The sequence below is a fragment of the Strongylocentrotus purpuratus genome, unplaced genomic scaffold, assembly GCF_000002235.5.
Source record: "Strongylocentrotus purpuratus isolate Spur 01 unplaced genomic scaffold, Spur_5.0 spur5_scaffold_7, whole genome shotgun sequence".
Classification (NCBI taxonomy): domain Eukaryota; kingdom Metazoa; phylum Echinodermata; class Echinoidea; order Camarodonta; family Strongylocentrotidae; genus Strongylocentrotus; species Strongylocentrotus purpuratus.
The window spans coordinates 25,131,560-25,151,024 of NW_022145613.1; the positions used below are offsets into that span (position 1 = coordinate 25,131,560).

Genomic DNA, 19,465 nt, shown 5'->3' on the forward strand with positions numbered 1-19,465 from the left:
TTAGTACATGTTTCAATAAGAAACCATTTTCAAAGGAAACGAAAATGTCGTCTCTGTAGACAGGTGGTCGCTAAAGCAGGTTTGACTGTATCATCATGCACTTCTGTGTGGTCTGCCAATATGTTCACGCGTTGACTCTATGTTCTTTCTCAATCTTATCCATGTAGCAACCATTGGACGGCAAAAGCAGAAGCGACTCCCAGCCCTCCACCTCCCCCTCCTCCTCGTCCACCTCTCAGGGCAAAGCCGGGGAGGAGAAGAAGTCCTCCATCTGGAGTAAGATCTTCAGCAGTAAGAATGAGGGTCCACGAGAGGAAGGGATGTACCTCCAGGACTTGGCCTCAGAGGAGGTGGACCCAGAGGTTTATGCACTCTACTTCCCAGAGAGGTAGGTATCGCAGCAAAGGATGGTGTTTTAGTTCTTTCATTTTGAGGTGTATTAAAAGATAAAGTTGTGTTCTGGTCATGCAATTGTATTGTGAAAGAAACGTTGTGGAATCGATCAGAAAAGGTTGATCATCTAGCATATAAGTATTGGTGTGTACTGCAAGGTTCTGGCATCATCAAAATGATACAAAATATGGCCCAGTCTTGGTAAAGTAACAAGCACTGTACACAGAAAGATGTATATGGGACTACACAAGCATTTGGCATAAAAATCTGTCCCAATTTTGATGATGTTACACGCCATATTTAGAATATTAAGGCATCCACTCTTGCATAATACAATGATAACGCTCACAAATCAATTTTCACCTCTTCCCAGAACTCAACCTTTGCTCAGTCTCAACCTTCTCTTTAATTATCATCGCAAATCTAAACTATGACTAGCCATTTGTCATAGTTTTTGTCAGTTTCATACCTGGAGGAACCTATGCAAATCTTGTCGAAAAATTGCACTTCAATTTGTTATGTCAATTAAAGTTTCTTCACTTTGGTAAAAGATGACAAATAGAATAACACTACAGGCCTCTAATTCATTAGCATTAAATGTCCTGGTGAGATGCAGCGAGTACGATATACTTGAAGCAAAACTAAATTGTAAATGTGGTTTTCAGGCTGGTTGTAATATATTTTGACAAATAACTTGCCCAAGTGCTTCAAAAAGCATTCTCTGTTGAATCCTGTTCAATTCAATTCAGTTCCAACAAACCATTACAAATCAATTATAAGTATTCACAACAAATGTCAAAATACATGTTGGAAACAGAGGGGTCCACTAAAAAGCAAGATGTAAAGATGTTTTGAAGTTTGAACCCTACACAGTGAAATATAATGTACATATAAATGCCTTCAATTTATGCCTTTCCATATTAAACCAGTGACCCTATGACCTTTGTCCCACCAGCTCTCAAGTCCCTGCAAACCGCATCAAGGCTATCCAGGAAGCCAAAGACGAGGACAAGTCGTCCGATCTCGGCAACTCACTACCTCAGTCGCCCAACACCGTCATGGTGAGCGACTCTGAATCACACCACAGCACGACCGACTCGCATCACAGTGCATCAGATCTCCAACAGAGTATGGACTCAGGGCAGGGATGCCTTGATACACAGTAAGTTCAGCATTTGCATCTTCTTTATTTTTGATATTGGCTGAATTTCTATTGAAACTTAAAGGGGGTGTAGCATGGCAAATACTGGTTAACGCCACCTACGACTTCTTTTGGACAACTGCACATAAACAAGTGGACTTGATTAACGTTCAGCGCGAGCTAGCGTTTACGAAACGAAAGTTTACCTCATGCTTTGGTTTCGCGTATGCTGCACGCACGTAAATACTCCTCTGTAGTATTATACCCGATTGGCCCAGAGTCAGGCCAGGGAAAAGACACGTAATCTCGTCCTGCTACACTCCCTTTAAGAAAGTAAGCAGATGATTGTATAGTTGTAGGGTAGGCTTATTAGACATACTGTGGGTCTGGGATGTTTGAGAGCACAAGTCAGTGTGCACTTGGTAAGCATTTTTGCACAGTATTATATTCTGGAGCTTCTATATGTGCTCTCTTGTCACTCCTGTAAATTAAACAACACTTAAATAGCAGAAATTTGCAGGAAACATACAACTCTAGTTTCTATCCAAAGGACTTGTGTATCGAGGTTTGGCACCTTTCACAGTCTGGGGCCCTGTACAGTTCTGTACAGACTTGTCAGTTTCCCTTGTCAGATAACGCTTATTAAGAGCTGTTTTAAATCAAGTGCAAAAAGGATTTCTTTTCTTCTTCAATATTCCACAAAGCTTTTTGTTCCGCTGGAAATTTGATTAGAATGCCAACATATTCTTGTATTCAGGATTTGGCTCCTAATTGCATTATATGTTTTATATGAGATTGTTTTTACCAGGGTCTTCCTTTACTCATAATGCCTCATGTTTTGTGTATTCAGTGAGAATCTTCGAGAGATGCAGCTTTCTTTGTGCGGGGGACTCAAGGAAGATGAGGACACGATAGAAATAGGTAAGTGCTCTCTAAAAGGAGAGTTATTATACAGTTATTAGATGTTATGGATTTGAATACTATCAAATGATCTTTTCTCTCTATTGATGGGATGGTACTGATTGGTTAGTTCTGTATGTATTGCACAAGATTTTCCTCCTCTAAAGCTAGCCAATATTTCAAAGCTACAATATGTGGTTAATATAAAGTATATTGCAGTGGGCTGCTGAGAAATATGTAACAAAATGTTTACCTCTACTTCATTGTTGTATGCTATTCCATGTAGGAAATATTTTGAACTCAAATGATTAGCAGTATCACAAATAATTGTCAAGGAATGAGCTGTCTGACATGAAAGGCTTGAGTCATGTTTTCTAGTTCATAATGAAAACATTTCCAACCTTATAAACCTGTCACTAATTTAACATCAATGATATTGTTTGGTTGTAAGCAACAAGGGGACCGACGGTTTTAAGTCCTCTCCGAGGGATTTGGTAATGAGGATTGATGCCTTACCAAAGGGCACTAGCGCATTGACGTGTTTTCGTACTGGGGACCACTGCTCTACCACTGAGCCATCATGCCAATTGTGTATTTTTTCATTCTACCAACAGATCATTTCAAGAAGCACCTGATAACCTACGAGGAGTTCATCAAGGACCCGAGCATGTTAACCAACCCTAAGCTGGTGATCAGAATCAATAACAAGTTCTTCAACTGGCAGATGGCTGGACCGGTCATCATCTCACAGCTTGCCTTCCAGAAACCTCTACCAGTAAGTTTCTAAATTGGCCATGTTTTGTAATGTTATCAAATCTAATGCATAAGTCTTTGGTATTGTGCCATGTAAATTATTTCATTCACCTGTTATGAATGATTGTATTTCAATAGTCAGAATGTGAATTGCACACGTTCTGTTTTGCTAGGTAGGACAAGCCATAATGTTTGTCCTACTAGTAACAACTAATGTATACTATTGGCATTCTGACCAAATACAATTATTCATAACAGGTGCATGAAATCATTTGAAATGAAGCACTTATCAAAGATTTGTGCATCAAATTTGATTACATTACAAAAATGGCCTATTGATTTCACTTTCATTTTTACCAAGATAAAGGACTTAAAGGTACTACGTCCCATTTGCAAAAAGGACATAGTATCTTTAACACCATATCTCCCCTGGTATAAATCAACCTATTCAAAAATTGGATTGATAGAATCACATTTGACCTCTATAATCCATGAACTACTTTAATTTGTGAAGCCCCCTAACACAGAGGTCATGACTTGAGAAGTATGTAACAAACTACTCTTCCTGTAATGAACATCCCTTCCTGTAATCAACAACATCCATCCCTCATCCCACATTCCAAATCAATAAGATTGTAGATTACACCTCCACACCTGTCATTCATAATGTCAATTTCACTCCTGTATTTCTAATTAAAATTCCAATGTTCAGATTGCTTGTTAATATCCATCAATCATAGTATATTACAAGATTGAATTTCTCCCCATATCACTTTCAATCATTTTATTGCCAATGGTTTGTACTGTGCTTCAATATTTTCACAGCATGAAACTTTAGGGAATGAGGACCCCTTTGCATACACAATTTTTCTCGTTTTGTAAAATAGGATTTGTTTGTTTAGTCCCTCGGTGGTCAATTCTATGGTCGATACGTGTAATGTAGCATATTTGTATTAATACAAGTTTGTGGTAGTCCAAGTTTTAAGAACTGTCTCCTTTTTGTTTCTCAGGATGTTGCCAGCAACTTGATGAAGGAGAATCTACCTAAAGGAAGGAAGAGTTTGACCTCATGGTTCTGGGGAAGCTCACCCAAGCCATCGACACCAAAGAAGGTATGGTAAACCATGAAGCTGGACTGGACCCTTAGAGGGGCTCAGAGCATGAAAGTCACAATGACTCGCACATTTTTAAAATTATGTCATTAAGAGCTAAAGTACACCACATGACTCCTTGATGTCCATAATATCCTTGAAAATGACCTCAATACTCTGTTTTATACATGTACTATATTATGTATGTAAGATAAAAATAAAAATGAAGATACTATACAATTTACAATAATTCAGATGTTTCTTTTATTATGGGTGAAATTGCCCTTTGTGCATATTTGGTATCACACATCAATTTGTTTGTGGTTGGTTGATTGTGGAATATATCTGCTGAGTTTTCTGTATCCCCAACTTTTAAATGATTCAGTCAATTTTATTTTTATTTTAATAATATGTGTTGTTTTTTATTTGTACAGGAGCTCCCAGCAGGGTCATATCAGGATGATCTCTTGATACAGCAAATTGATGATGAAAGGTAAACTTCATTTACACTGTATCACGATCTCCTGTGAATTTTATATTCTCATGAACACATTTAATACTAAGCCCAAGAGTACTCGGCAGGAATCTATATATAATACTAAATCTATTTACATCCAAGAGTTAGAAAGTAACTCTTGTTGAGCACATCACTTGTAATTTTCCTATCTTTTAGGATACCATGATTAGTTGGAAGTACTCAACTTGTACATTTTGTTAAATTTGTCTTGTTGGTTTTTGTGTTGGTGTTGCATGAGCTTTTTAAAATGTCCAGGATGTACCCATTTCACTGAAATATAGTTGAAGGCAGAACATCTTTGTCTTTGGAATGTCTTGCCTAATTTATACCTCCATAATTATCCATGTTTCAGCATGATATACATGTATGTGTGAAAGATGGGAATATCATGCATTTTCTTGCAAAAGACACTAAGCAATCATGAGTAATGGTCTGGAAAAAATACTCTCCCTCCTGAAGTCAAGAAAAAGTTGAAAATATATATATTTTTTAGCACCATGAACAACTTTCTGAGTGTAGGGTGTTTAATTCTGATTTCAGGATGATGCGGAGAAAGAACTCGATGGAATCTGGTCCAAACTCTGCAGATGAGATGGAGATGACAGGAGGAGAGAAATCACAAAGGATGAGACGAGGGACGGAGAGGTATAAGAAGGCAATCAGACTCTCATCTGAACAACTGGTAAGTTTACTCGCAGAACCCTTTCTCGCCAACAACTTTGATCTATCCCCGGTACTATGATTTATTCTCCTGTGATAATTCTACTACTCTTTTAATGCCAGTTGTGCACCCTACTTCTCTTTCTAATACTCCTGTTACTTGTACGTGTATATGAGAAAAGAGAGAGAGAAGACAAGAAAGAAAGAAATGAGAGAACGATAAGGATAAATGTGTAAGAAACAGACAGAAACATAAGAGAGAGCAAGAGAGAGAGAGAGAGAGAGAGAGGTAGAGGTAGATTACACAAAAGGAAAGAAAGAAAATAACTCAAGAAAGAAACATAGAAAAGAGGAAATAAATATACATAATAAAAGAGGAGAGAATGGAAGAAAGAAAACAGATTGAAATGGGGAGAAGGATGATAGTATGACAGAAATGAGAAAAAAGGTATTAAAAAAAAAGAAGGAAGATAAAAGGTTAATACCAAGTATCATTTGATTTATATTGCTCATAACATATCTTGTTTCCTGTAGGCTAAATTGAACCTCCAGCCCGGACCGAATGAGATTCGCTATTCAGTGACAACTCGCTACCAGGGTACAAGTGTGTGTGAATGTACCATATACTACTGGAACTACAATACCAAGATCATCATCTCAGACATCGACGGTACCATCACCAAGTAAGCTCGTCTAAAGTTTTAACTGATTTTTCTGACAGTACCAAAAGAGCACAATTCCATCAGCAAGTTCTTAAAATAGTATCCACTGTCGTACATTTCTTTTGCTGAAATTCTTGAAGAGCTTTACATTGACAGGCCTTAAATTAATCGACGGCCATCGACGGCCAGGCCGTCGATGCCCCTATGACTGGCCGCGGTGCCCTCCCAAAAAAAGATATATTCACGGCCAAAAAGGCCGTGCCCTTTTTTTCAAACTGGCCGACGTGCCTTTTTTTCCAACTGGACGTGCCCTTTTTATTTTAAATTTGCGCACATAAAACCACCAATTGCGCCCATAATCATCTAAAACTAGACGGCAAGGCGCAAGTGTTTTCCGTGAAAATGCGCCCATAAATTATTAGAACAGTAAAAATACACGAATCACGAACAGTTTGCCGCCCACGAGCTCTCTTCTAGCTTCGTATTTTATTAATATAGGCAATGCGCTAGCGCACGCACGTACGTACGTATTATGCGATCGCATGATATGCATATGGTGCATGCTGTTGACGCACGCACGTACGTACAAATCGAAGGCCAGGATCAAGAAAACAAATCGTCAAATGGAGAAATAAACAAGCATTCAAATAGTCATTAGAGATCTGTCGAGGTTTGTTTGTAGGCCTAGTTTATTATTTTATCTCAAATAGAATTTAGAATTATCTTATTAATAAGTTAAGAACACCTACGATGTTCTCGATCGTAGTTACTCTCATTTTGCCACCAGCCGACCTCGCTTCAAAAAGCTACCCCGCCAGCTTCCCAAGACGAACGTTTCGAGTCCCGGTAAAATTCCGAGGGTGCATCGGTTTCGCTGGCAAACTTCCAGCCCGACAGCTTCCCACCAAAAGTGGCGAGAGTGTGTGTGCGAGGAACGATTTTGGTTTCGTGAATGCACGTTACGCAACTGAGCTGAGCGTGTCACTTTCAGCTGTCGAATGTCTATAAGGACATTTTTACATCTTATTTCATTAGTTAGGCCTATGTAGACCTTTCTATACAACAGTTAAAAAGATAATTTCTTCAAATTTGCTCCTACATGTACTACCGAGAGAGTGGCGGAAGGTTTGTGTGTGAGGTGCGATTTTGATTTGGAATACCCGGCCCGGTAAACTTGCCAATTAAGTCCTTCTGACTTTCGATGTTTGTGAAATTGACAATTTATTTATTCATTTGCTCATCAATATTTTTAGTTACTTTAAAATACTGTTTAATGTGCAAGTTTGATGTTCTTAATCAATCTTTCCTGTTCATATTGTTAAGATTAAAAAGTTATTAAATTGATCGTTCGATCTATTCACATTGTGAAATTAACATTTGTAGACTCTCTTTGAACTTATGATTAGATAAGCGGCCTATCTGTTTTTGGAAAATTGCCCCTTGCTCTGGTAAATTCCCGTGGCAAAGGGCAACTTAAAAAAAAAATTGCCCCTTGCTCCTGGCTGCTAAATCTAAGGCTTGCGGGCCGCCACCTTGTTTGCAGGCGCGTAGCCAGAGTTTGGTGTTTGGGGGGGCACATACATGTAATCGATCGAGGTCAAAAAAAGGGGTCTACAAAATTTCAACCGATCCTGGAAATTTTAGGGGGGGCATGTGCCCCCCCCCCCCCCCCCCCCCCCCCCCCCCCCCCGTGGCTACGCGCCTGCTTGTTTGTATGTACCGTAGACCTCTATACATTCTGTGAAGAAGCTGGTGCTAAAAGTCATGGGAAATTGATCCTGCACAAGTTTCATAAAATACACATGACATCTAACAAAAATAGAATCAATTTTTTGGCCTCATACTCGATGCCCTTTTTGTAAAATATTTTGGCCTCGATGCCCTTTTTGTAAAAATATTTTGGCCTTGGTGCCCTTAAAAATATGAGGTACTCGAGGCCAAACTGGCCTTGCCCTAAAAATGACGAAATTTAAGGCCTGCATTGATCAACATTGTTATCATAGCAGTAAAGTTGAATTATGAAAAAGTTAACTAGCGTATATATGTAACCGATTTGATTAAGATATGCATGTATTGACATTATCATTAACATTTAGTGCTGGACATTAACTTTTATGTTACTTTGTTATTTTGAGGAAAGGATCATGTCTTTAATCTTTGAATAATGGAACAATTAATCAAAATGTCATGACCCTTGTTACTTTCAGAAGGGCCTCTACTCTTGGAATCATATGAATGTGAAAAATGAAATGCACTAAAACTAAAGATGATATTTTGTGGAACTGATTAATGCATATCGATAAAGTAACGTCAATGCTTATCAGTAAAAATATCATTTTTTTGTTTCCTTTCAGATCGGATGTCTTCGGTCAGATCCTGCCGATGGTGGGTAAGGACTGGACGCACATCGGCGTGGCACAGCTCTACTCCAACATCAAGCTCAATGGCTACAACTTCCTCTACCTGTCGTCCAGGGCCATCGGTCAAGCCAGACTGACCAAGGGCTACCTCAACAGTATTCAGCAGGACAAGGCTTCCTTACCGGACGGCCCTCTGCTTCTCAACCCCAGCTCTCTCTTCCAAGCATTCCATAGGTAAGCATGGCATGTATAAATATTTGGTTGCCTGGCAGAAAGACCCTGGTGACAGATCTTGGTGACAGAACGTATTGACAGATCCTGGGCCACTTTTTTCTAGTGGTGATGTGGGGATGAAATAAATCATGAAACCCAATGGACAGTACTGAAATGTGCCATTCATACGGCAAAATCTTGAATTTCCTCAATAATTGTTGCACTAAACATAGATATATTCTCACTTTGAGCCCTTCAAACTGACATTTAAAGCCTAGCCACACTAGTTTGACCAGGAGGGATTAGACCTCCCTGCATGGTCACTGACAGGTAGTTATCTCATTAAATCAGCTCTCAATTAACATAAGAAAAAGGGGACCATGGGGGACCAATGGTCACCGATTAGGCATTGTTGTCTGAATAGAGGGCGCAAGTAACTATAAGTAGTGTAGTGGGGCTTTAAGTCTAAACACCCTCTGTACTTATATCTTATATCCGGTGATATCATCTTCATCATACTCTCTGATAAATTTAACAAAAATGTTGTCATAGAGAGTATTCATACTTGTTCATTATAATATGCTTAGTGAATTGCACGCTCTAAACCGTGGCTGAATTCTCTCCATCTTTTTACACAGTGAGGTGATTATCAGAAAGCCAGAGGAATTCAAGATCAAATGTCTGAAGGATATTGAGTCTCTCTTCCCAGCCAACAACAAGCCATTCTATGCAGGCTATGGCAACAGAATCAATGTGAGTATGGTGATGTAATATGTCTGAAATATTGAATTGTTTCTTCATTAGAAATTGTGAATAGTGACCAGGGGTGTGTTTCACAAAACTTGTCATCAGTTGCAAATGACAGTTTTTGTTATAAGCTACTGAGATCCTTGCTTCTGATTGGTAATGAGCAGATTTGTCACTGATATTTGTCACTTGTCATTTAAAAAAGGCTTTGTGAAACGGGTCCCCGGACCTGTATTGCTCATGTAACATTCATATAAATATGAAATAGTTATTTGGCAAATCCATACCTGTGACAGTTTTGATGTGTATGGGAAATAGCTCACACATTTTCAGATGTTAATTCAAACCCAAGGAAGGTGTCTTCACTCTTGTCAAATAGTTGTCAGATGTCAGTCGACATGAGTGATTCTTTATACTGTTTCTTCACTATTTTCCTGCAGATGTCACCAATATACTTTTTACTTATCTATTTGACTACAATTAATATGATTGCACAGAATTTTTTCTAAATTCAGCCTTCAGGTTACAAAATAATAATTAATACTAAATTTACCTTATATGGTTTGTGTACAAAGGACACTTGGGCTAACTAGTCATTCCAATCATTGCGTTTCTATGTTTACTCTTGATTTAAGTTTGTTTATTGTTTGTTTTGGTTGTTTGTTTGTTTACAGGATACATGGGCGTACCGAGCTGTAGGTATCCCGGTCTCGCGTATCTTCACAATCAACCCTCAGGGAAAGATCACCCACGAAATGACCAAGTCATTCCAATCATCGTAAGTATCCAGAAATTAGAATTGTCCAGCTTTTGATCAAAAGTAGAAAGTCTTATAAATATGATACCTACTACTGCATATGTAAAAGAAAAACAAACAAGATTAGAAAATGCAAATAGTGGAAAGGGAGAATAAATACAAAGATTACATGATGTATTATCAGTATGGTAAATTTATGCAATTGATCAGAAGGATGGAACTTTTTTCTAAATAAAATTCTTCGTGAGTTTCAGTTTGCTATATAAATTTATTAAATTGTACCAAATTTAGTATTTTCTCTAACGAGATAAAGAGATGATAAGTATTCCACAATCAAAGAATAGCTTTGAATGAAAGGACTAAAGCTTTTTTGTATACTCATCAGAATAAAAAGCAATAATTGGGAAAAATTGTCATTAAAAAAGGTTATACTTTGTCTGGTGAGTGCTAGTGATCAGGTTGGGGATATATACAACATTATGTTGCAACAATAGATATGCAATTCTTCCCAGCATTAACAAAGAATTCCATTGAATTATTTGACCTCCAGGTACCCCAGGATGAAAGACTTGGCGGACCACGTGTTTCCTCCTCTCCACCGACAGACCAGAATGGCCTTTGATGCCCCCGCTGAGTACAGCGGCTTCACCTACTGGCGTAGCCCCCTGCCCAACCTAGCACCAGATGATGACCTTCTCTCACCACCCTGAAGCAACAGGCTGTCATTTTGTACTTACAAAGATGGCTACCAAGTTTGGCTAAACCTGGGACCGGTTTCACAAAGCATTTTTTCAATGACAAATTACAAACATTAGTGACAAATCTGCTGATAACCAATCAGAAGCAAGGATTTCAGTAGCTTATAACAACAACAACAACTGTCATTTGTCACTGATGACAAGTTTTATGAAACGCCCCCTGGTGTAGAAAGACTGCTCAGGGTACAAGGCACCAGCTGCCTCTGTGTTTGTAATGGCTGTTGAGAGGTTACAGACAGCTATCACTAAGATATGATTATATACATCTGGGACGGACATTTAATGTCGCAATCAGGAAGATTCAGAGTGGAAGTTTTGAACTACGGACCCTCGTATTTGATTAGCAAGTGAAGACAAAGAGTTGGCGACTAGACGTACACACATCTCTCTAAATTGTTAGTCTATATGAACAGAGGAAAAAATGATGGTCTAGGTAGACGGATCGTCTTTATATACAGGTGGATAAATCTGGAGTACTACTGCGACAAGCATCCATGTGCAGCTCCATAAAGGATGGACTGTTTAAAGAGGGTTTCAAGCCATCTATAAAACACCAAGATAAGTGTTAAAGCATAGCGTCAAAGATATCTATATGTTCATCTCTGTGAGACAAGTTGTTACAACTCATGTTGAATGCTTTCAGAAACAGAAATGGTGAGACGTATAACCGGAATAAAGAAGACATCGTATGTTAACATCCAGAACGGCATTGATTCTTTAAAATGATACAAGATAAAGCTAGGCTCTGAACATATGATATGAATACTGCTTGAGTTCTTTCAGATGATAAAAGGGAAGCCTTTGCGTGTACAGCTGTGAAATAATACGACTCCACACTGCTGCATATGTACCCTGCTGCATCTGTCCGACAGACATTGCCTACTGCATGTCTTTGAAGGAGCCATTCATGTATTCAAAATCTGTGGATGTTTCTTCATCAACCGTGGAATAACGGATCGTCCCATTGGTGTTTGCTGTAGGTCTCTTCAGTGCAAGTACAGATGTTGCCAAATGTTGTTAATGTCTCAGGAAAACATTTTTTTGTCTGTTGTCTGTCTGAAGAACGATTGCAATTTACACATTTATGCAGGAGGTGGAATTTGCTTGTAAGCTGTTTTTAATTGATGTAATTTTGCAATCAAACATGCAATCGGAACTTGTTCCTAATAGGCAAAACATCTCAACTTGATATCCAATGTGAACCCACAAACACATTCACAGAGTGTTTGTATGGCTTCCATGACTAGATTCTGAAGAGGCGATTTGGGGTTTGGATATCATATTTTATTCACTTCACTTACAGCAGTATATCATTAAAGGCAGCTGTTCAATACAGAGGGTTATGTGTATTTGTAATATTGGACTTGACAAAACATTTGCGTTTCTCATTGCAGTATTTCATTGGAAGCAACTGGCTTCCAGCAAGATTTCTATATGTTAATGGTATTATAAATGAATATGCTGCCTATAGATTAATTATATCTATACATGTATGGACATTTATACATATGAATTTTACATGTGCTGCATTTATGTTGGCCATCTATTCATCTCAAAAAAATGCAGGCAAGTTTTGTCAGCTTCTTAGTACAAATTCTATGTTTTCTGCATATTTATTGTACGCTACTTAACATTTCATCAGTTTACCTCATCAATTTCAACTACAACTGCCCATCTAAAGCTCAATATATGCAGATGTACAACTACATGTATGTGCTGTGTGATTTGACAGTAGATTGTGTAGGTTGGGGGAAGGTATCATTAATATGGTAGCTTAGTATAAAGAACTTCAAGGAAAAGATACCGCTGCTGCTGCAAGTTCACGTCTTGACATCCTTTCATCTTCCAGTCATCCAACTTCCCATTTTAAAAAACTTGAGCGAAGTTGCTGCTTGAAAATGCTGCAAAGCCATGCAAGAGATGTGCACAGTAACCATAACCAAGCTGTCCAAGTCTCATGACTAGCCCTGATGAAAGCAAAATGCTTATAGCATTGTGAGGGTATAGTTTGATAATTTAAAAAAAAAACTTGATGCAAGCTGTGAGAAGCACTTCTTCCAGGGAAGTACAGTTGATCGATAATAGTTGGAATAATTACTCAATTTTTGTTCTTCCTCATTTGTTCTGGTCAGAAGAGTAGATAAAGGATTTGTCAAATTACAGAAGTTTGATGCTCAGTTTGAATGATGGATTTTCATTGTTCATTTGTAAATCAAGCATGATAAGGTGAGAGTTTTATTTGTGTTGGAGGAAAGCATGAAAGTTTAAGTAAATCTTTTGCTTGATTTTGTTGTTTTGTCGTAAAATGTGTGTGGAACATAACAGTCCATAATGTTGAGGTAGATATCATGGATTATCTTTATAAGAAAAGAAAGTACTATTCGTCTTTTAGTTAATACCGTTCCATATTTTACTATCACTATTTTGCGTGTGTCGGAGTTTCTATCAAGAACTAGAAAAGCATATGAGAACGTGATTTATTTTGCTTGCTTGCTTTGAATGACGGGCATTTACATTAGGAGGGATTCATTTATCTTTTCCCTCACTTTGCAAAGATTCCTTGTACATTTATCTAGCATAGTACATGGTTTATAGTTTATTTTGATAGATTATGCTTGTGCTTTCTATTATGTTTCTGTATTGGACATCATTACTTTCACAAAGTGTGTTTCTGCATATGTTTTTTGTAAGGAATATTCTTATTATGTGCAAATTATTTTTTGAGCTTCCACAATATCTTTTATTAGATTTTATCATGGATATTTGCCATTCTATAATTTGCAATATCATTTTTTTTATTTCAGCAAATATAAATATATAGATTTTGATTTTGGTGAGAGCTTGAACTGTATTCACAATTTTTCACTCTCCATCATACCTGACTATAATGTAGAGAGAGCAGAAAAAACATATTTCTATCAGATGTTTATTGAACTGGTACCAAGTACAGCAAAGACAAGATTTGAATTTAATACATGGTATGCTTTTCAAGTTACAGAAATCACATCACATGCAATTTTCATGTTGAAAATCAGTATTCTTAAACATGTTTTTTTCTTCATTCTATTTTTACTGTAAAGTATCTGTATAGTATCAATGTATTAGTGACTTCTTTTCAGTTCTCACTGTATATATATATTGATATTTGATGTATGAAAGTGAGAAAAGACGAGGGAATGTTTTGTTCACGGGCAAAGAGAATTAAGGTATTGGCGAATTGATATTTGATGATTTAAAAAGTATTATGTCAGATTTCTGGCTATAATCTTGATTCATTGGATGAAGGAGTGATGTTAAGCGAAGGGCATGGCTGCGTTCGAGAGATATCTTTATTCACATAGACTTCCAATGTAGAAAAAAAGCGAGAGCAATTTAATTTACAGCAATGATAGTCAAACTCCACTTTCCCTAATGCTTGTTTTCTGGGGATGAACTCTTGAAAAGGCACAAAATAAAAGTGACCATTATTCTTTATGTACGTGTGGCTTGTCTATTTAGCCTCAGATATGCTGCAATGATTTTGTTTTGAGGAAGGTTTGGAATAACTTATAAAGGCTATAAATTGCTCACAAGACAAGGTCGCTCTTCAATAGAGATAAGGCAATGCTCTTTATGACTTATTTGCGGTCTTATTGATATTATAGACCTGATGATTGTGGCTTTCAAATTGTAAGGTTATAGATTCAAAGCATCTTTCTTGGCGGATAAAGTTATGACTGTCTTGTCGTTGGTTTTGTGAAACAGGCCCCAGGTGCTTGGTGGCCTTTGGGTAGTCCTCTTTGCTTTCATGTAAAGAAAACTATGAATATCACTGTCGTCCCTCCCTGATTATATGTATATATGTGCAATTTGATTGTAAAATTATGTTTGTGATGTTGGAAAGTCCAAGAAAAATAGTGTTTATTTTGATCTGCTGGTACTACAGCATTGTCCAGTTGTGTAATTTACTATTTTATACAAATTTATGTGTATATGCTTTTGTTATTGTTATTTTGTATGAATCTGTATGATAGGTTGTATGGTGATCGGATAAAAGCGTTTATTGATTGGGACTGAGAAAAGATGATGATGAGAAGATGAAATCTTTGTACAAAATGATATTTTTTGTAATGAATAAAAGAAAATCAATATTGAATACTATTGTTTTGTTGTATTGGATTAGTAGTCAACCTGTTGTTACTATGTTGTATGGGGAATGAGGTAACGTATGTGTTATGGTTTGATGAGACTTTGACCCTGTATGATAGGTTGTATGGTGATCGGATAAAAGCGTTCATTGATTGGGACTGAGAAGAGATGATAAGAAGATGAAATCTTTGTACAAAAATTTTATTTTTTATAAAGAATTATTGAAGACTATAGTTTTGTTGTATTGGATTAGTAGTCGACTTGTTGTCACTGTGTGGTGTGGTTAAGTCAGGAATACATTTTGTTTCGATGAGAAATATGGGGGTGCATTAAAGGTAAAGACCAGTATTGGTAACGCCCCAATTTCAAAAAATGAAATGGAAGCTCTCATTACCAATCATGTGAAAGAATATGTTTTGACTAATACATGATGATAAAAAATTTGCCGGGAAACCGCCTACTAATTCATATATTTGGTAAATTTATTTCTCTCATGGTCGTGTGAGAGAGATAGGGTAGTCCCATATACATCTTTCTGTGTATAGTGCTTGTAACTTTACGAAGAATGGGCCAAATTTCTTATCATTTTGATGATTCCAGAACCTTGCAGATGCTAGATGCTAGATGATCAACCTTTTCTGATCGATTCCACAACGTTTCTTTCACAATGCAATCGCATGACCATTACTGGTCTTTACCTTTAATGGACTGGCTTAGCTGTCGCATCTTTGTTGAATATGTGTCTGTGAGACGACTGTGAAGCCACATATTGAGGTAGAAAAGATATATTTTATCATCTCATTTAAAAATACTATGAACACTGCAGTGAACATAACAATCGTATATCAAGCTATGATGTACATGTACACGTTTGTTCCTGTTTGTTAAGCACATTTTATAATAAGGCTTAAATAGGGCCATTCTTAATTCACATCCCTCTCTTTCTCACATCCCCTCTCATCTCTCCGTCTCTTGGGAACTGTTCAGGACTTTCCTAGCACCAAGAATCACACAAGCTTCCGACAACCATCATCGCCAACTAGTATTGAAACACCTATAGAAGTATAACTTTTGACTCAAACATATGAAAGAATGATAGTGTATTTAATCTACTACGACAATACAAATACAGAACATCACACAATGATATTGTACAATGACATTAATGATAATTATAAGCACTCCTAATCAAAGCTGCAAAGAAATAATCCGAAAAACGGTTGGTCTGATTCACTCATCTGATGTACATAATTGGAACCATTACATACTGTGGAGTGGTCTGTACATAAATCATAAAATCATCAAGAAAACCAACATGGGTTGACCCAGAATGGCTCCACAGGGTGCTTACATCAAATGTGTAACAGAAACGGGTTTGAATTTTAAAATTACATGTTTGAAAATTGGCTGCAGTGTTTGAATTTCGGCATTACATGTTTGAAAATCAGTAATGGGTTAAAATTCATTCATAACCAAAATTATTTCTGAAAAATTATATCTAAAATACAGCTCCGATTGCACCAGAGAGCACACAAGAACCCTAGAGCCCTTATGCGAGCCCTGGACCCTGGCAACGAGAGACTTTGAGGGAGTGGAGAATGTGCATACATTGTGTGCGGGTAAGCCTGAATCCTATGACCGGGGTTATAATATATATATCTGTAAAGCGCTTTGAAGGGCCTTCGGTCCTAAAAAGCGCTATATAAGAACTAGCTATTATTATTACATTAATCTCACATCAGTTCAGTTCAAGTTTCAACTTGACAGGTTTGTATTTGTGTTGGTGGACCACCCTGGTTGATTGTGGTGTGGACAAACATGAAGCCTATCTTTCTTTTCTTCACTCAGCTATTTTTTATAAATATTTATGTCAGGTTAGTATCATTTGTGGTTGTTTATATTTAGTTTATATTTCACTTTAAGATCAAAATTGTTCTTTTATTCTAAGAACTATCGACTCATGCAAGATGAGCTTTCATAGGCCATTTTTGTAGCGTGGAGATGAAATATAAAATTGCAAATAACAAAGTCTACATGTTTTTTGATCAATCAATTTTTTCTTTTACACATTTTTTACAATTCACCTCTTTACAGCCAGAAGGGCGTTAATTCCTCTTTTTCACACAGGGTTATTGCCATTCTGGCTCAAAATAGATGATCGAAAAACAATCTGACCTTAACATTACAGAAAAAAGGGCACACACATGATAGGTATATACATGAAAAGATTGTACACAGCAAGCAAGCAACCTGAAAAATGATTAGAGAACTGAGGTGTAATAAGAAAATTTGATGTGTTTCAGATGCAATAGTGAGTAATTACTGTGAATATAAAATGATCAACGCTACAGAGACTTAACATAAAATTAAAAGATTTCATCAAAAAAGTTTACAAAATTGTTCATTCTTATAAACAAGTTATGTAATAATCCTCAAAATTTGCATTAAAGGCATAATTATAATTTCATTGTTCCATATAAGGCTCAGAAATCAAGGTGGTCAGAATGCATGGACGGCTGTTTTGCATACAAATGCATATACATTATACAGTATTTACACTATTATATGACTGATATAGTTTGTTTTAATCACAAGCACTTAGTACAGCACAGATGTGCAAACAGTGCATGAAGATAAATATGTCTACTAAAAGGATGTCTATGTACACAAAATATTGATCTTTAAGCTCACAATATAGAGAATTACACACGATTCAAGTATCAGTTATCAAAATAAAATCTCTACAATATATAGTTCATCAGTATTATATACAATTCAGGAAAGACATAGAACCACTCCATATATGGACGGAATTTATAGCAAAATATATACAAAGATAAATTTGTCCGAAATCTGAAAGACTAGTTGATTAGATACCAGTATTTATTTATTACAGTGTACATTATTAATCACTTTTTATCTCCCACTCTCGGGTATTTAAAAGAGTTGAAAAAGATCGCACTTCTTCTACCACATGTCTCACAGAAATTTTGCTCTGTCTATCTCTCTCTTTATGTCTGTCAGTCTCTCTCTCTCTCTCCATCTCTCTCTCTCTCTCTCTCTTTCTCTCTCGCTCTCTCTTTCTCTTGTTCTTCTCTCTCACAAACACACAGATTGTATTAAGACAACACTAATTTAAAAAAAATGAGATGTCATACCGGTAGAATATTAAAATCAATACATACAATGTACAGATTATGTAACATTTTTGTACAAAATGGGTGAAAAGGTTAAAAAATTGAATACCGGTAATAGAATGAGTGCGTATTCTCTGAGAAGCGGTCAACCTCAATAGGTGGTAAGTATGAAAAAAAAGGTCAACTCTGATTAGATTGCAGGCACAGACCTTTGTCAGTTGTATTGTTTTATAAAGTGTCTGAACTAAGAGACTATGCCTGCGGTCTAGTGAGCCCCATAGGCTCTATACTTGAGCTGCTCCTGACAAAGACACAGTAAAAGACTGACAGATCTATGCTCTTCCCTGACTGCCTTTGAAGCCTGACTGCGCTACTTGCGCCCTCTATATAGCAAACAATGCCTAAACGGTGACCGTTGTACCCCCATGGTCCCGTTTCTTATGTTAATTGAGAGCTGAGTTGACGAGATAGCCACCTGTCAGTGACCTCACTGCGGGGTCTAATCCCTCCTGGCCAAACTAATGCAGATAGGCTTTAAGACTTTATAGAATTGTGTTTCAGTAACAGATGAGAGTCTGTGCGTGCGGACTAGACTCTGATCACATTCTTACATCTCCTCTACGTCACTGTTGGTGGGCGACGCCCCTCCAAGGTTACGAGGCACATGCAGCGAAGGCTGGGAGGTCATCTTGGATCCCCCTCCCAGTGACCCCATCCCCATTGCCTCCCCCTTCCTCCGGAGGGAAGGGGAAGGGGTCCCAGGGATGTTGAGTAGGTCCTGGGATCCAATGCCTCCTTGTGTCTTGGGGCGGAGGTGGTTGATCCCCGCCCGGTCCAGGGAAAGCAGGTGGATGCTTTCGGCCGACCCCGCCCATTTCTCGTGACCAGAGGCCTGGTTTTGGAGGGCAGCACGGAGGTCTTTGTCTAGTCCCACCACGCCCATTTCACCAAACACCTGTTAGATAAAATTGAAATTAAAATGGATGATTAAAGCCCATTTTTAGTTTAAGGTGAGCCAAAAACATCCATTCATCTGGTTTCTTTGATTTAGAAGATAAAGAAATGGAAAAATGCTAGTAATTCTAAGATGGTATTCCAAATGTTTCCATAGGAGGAATATTAAATCAAAGCACAAAAAAAGATTTGTACCCTAGCCAGGATGTAATTTCCAATAAACTATAGATACATCAGAACACAGCTCTAAACTAAAAAATATGTGCATTTACATCAAACATGAACAGAAGAATA

General features: G+C 37.4%; 2 protein-coding genes across 9 annotated transcripts in view; one reads left to right on the forward strand and one right to left on the reverse strand.

The window, feature by feature from the left end:
* The window catches only part of LOC582841 (phosphatidate phosphatase LPIN3), a 33,393-nt gene extending 18,480 nt beyond the window's left edge, over nt 1-14,913 (forward strand). For all 5 annotated transcript variants that reach the window (XM_011662074.2, XM_011662076.2, XM_011662073.2 and 2 more), the window contains 12 exons: nt 168-388; nt 1,349-1,555; nt 2,385-2,455; nt 3,049-3,209; nt 4,198-4,299; nt 4,713-4,771; nt 5,336-5,477; nt 5,990-6,138; nt 8,472-8,711; nt 9,329-9,443; nt 10,112-10,215; nt 10,745-14,913. In XM_011662074.2, coding sequence (XP_011660376.1) covers nt 168-388; nt 1,349-1,555; nt 2,385-2,455; nt 3,049-3,209; nt 4,198-4,299; nt 4,713-4,771; nt 5,336-5,477; nt 5,990-6,138; nt 8,472-8,711; nt 9,329-9,443; nt 10,112-10,215; nt 10,745-10,904 — 1,731 coding nt within the window. In that variant the 3' untranslated portion in view covers nt 10,905-14,913. The remainder of the gene's footprint in view (nt 1-167; nt 389-1,348; nt 1,556-2,384; nt 2,456-3,048; nt 3,210-4,197; nt 4,300-4,712; nt 4,772-5,335; nt 5,478-5,989; nt 6,139-8,471; nt 8,712-9,328; nt 9,444-10,111; nt 10,216-10,744) is intronic.
* A 1,252-nt stretch (nt 14,914-16,165) lies between these two features.
* The window catches only part of LOC582863, a 34,794-nt gene continuing 31,494 nt past the window's right edge, over nt 16,166-19,465 (reverse strand). For 3 of the 4 annotated variants that reach the window (XM_030973756.1, XM_030973755.1, XM_030973757.1), the window contains one exon: nt 16,166-19,172. In XM_030973756.1, coding sequence (XP_030829616.1) covers nt 18,825-19,172 — 348 coding nt within the window. In that variant the 3' untranslated portion in view covers nt 16,166-18,824. The remainder of the gene's footprint in view (nt 19,173-19,465) is intronic. The other variant, XR_004061992.1, reaches the window with a different exon arrangement.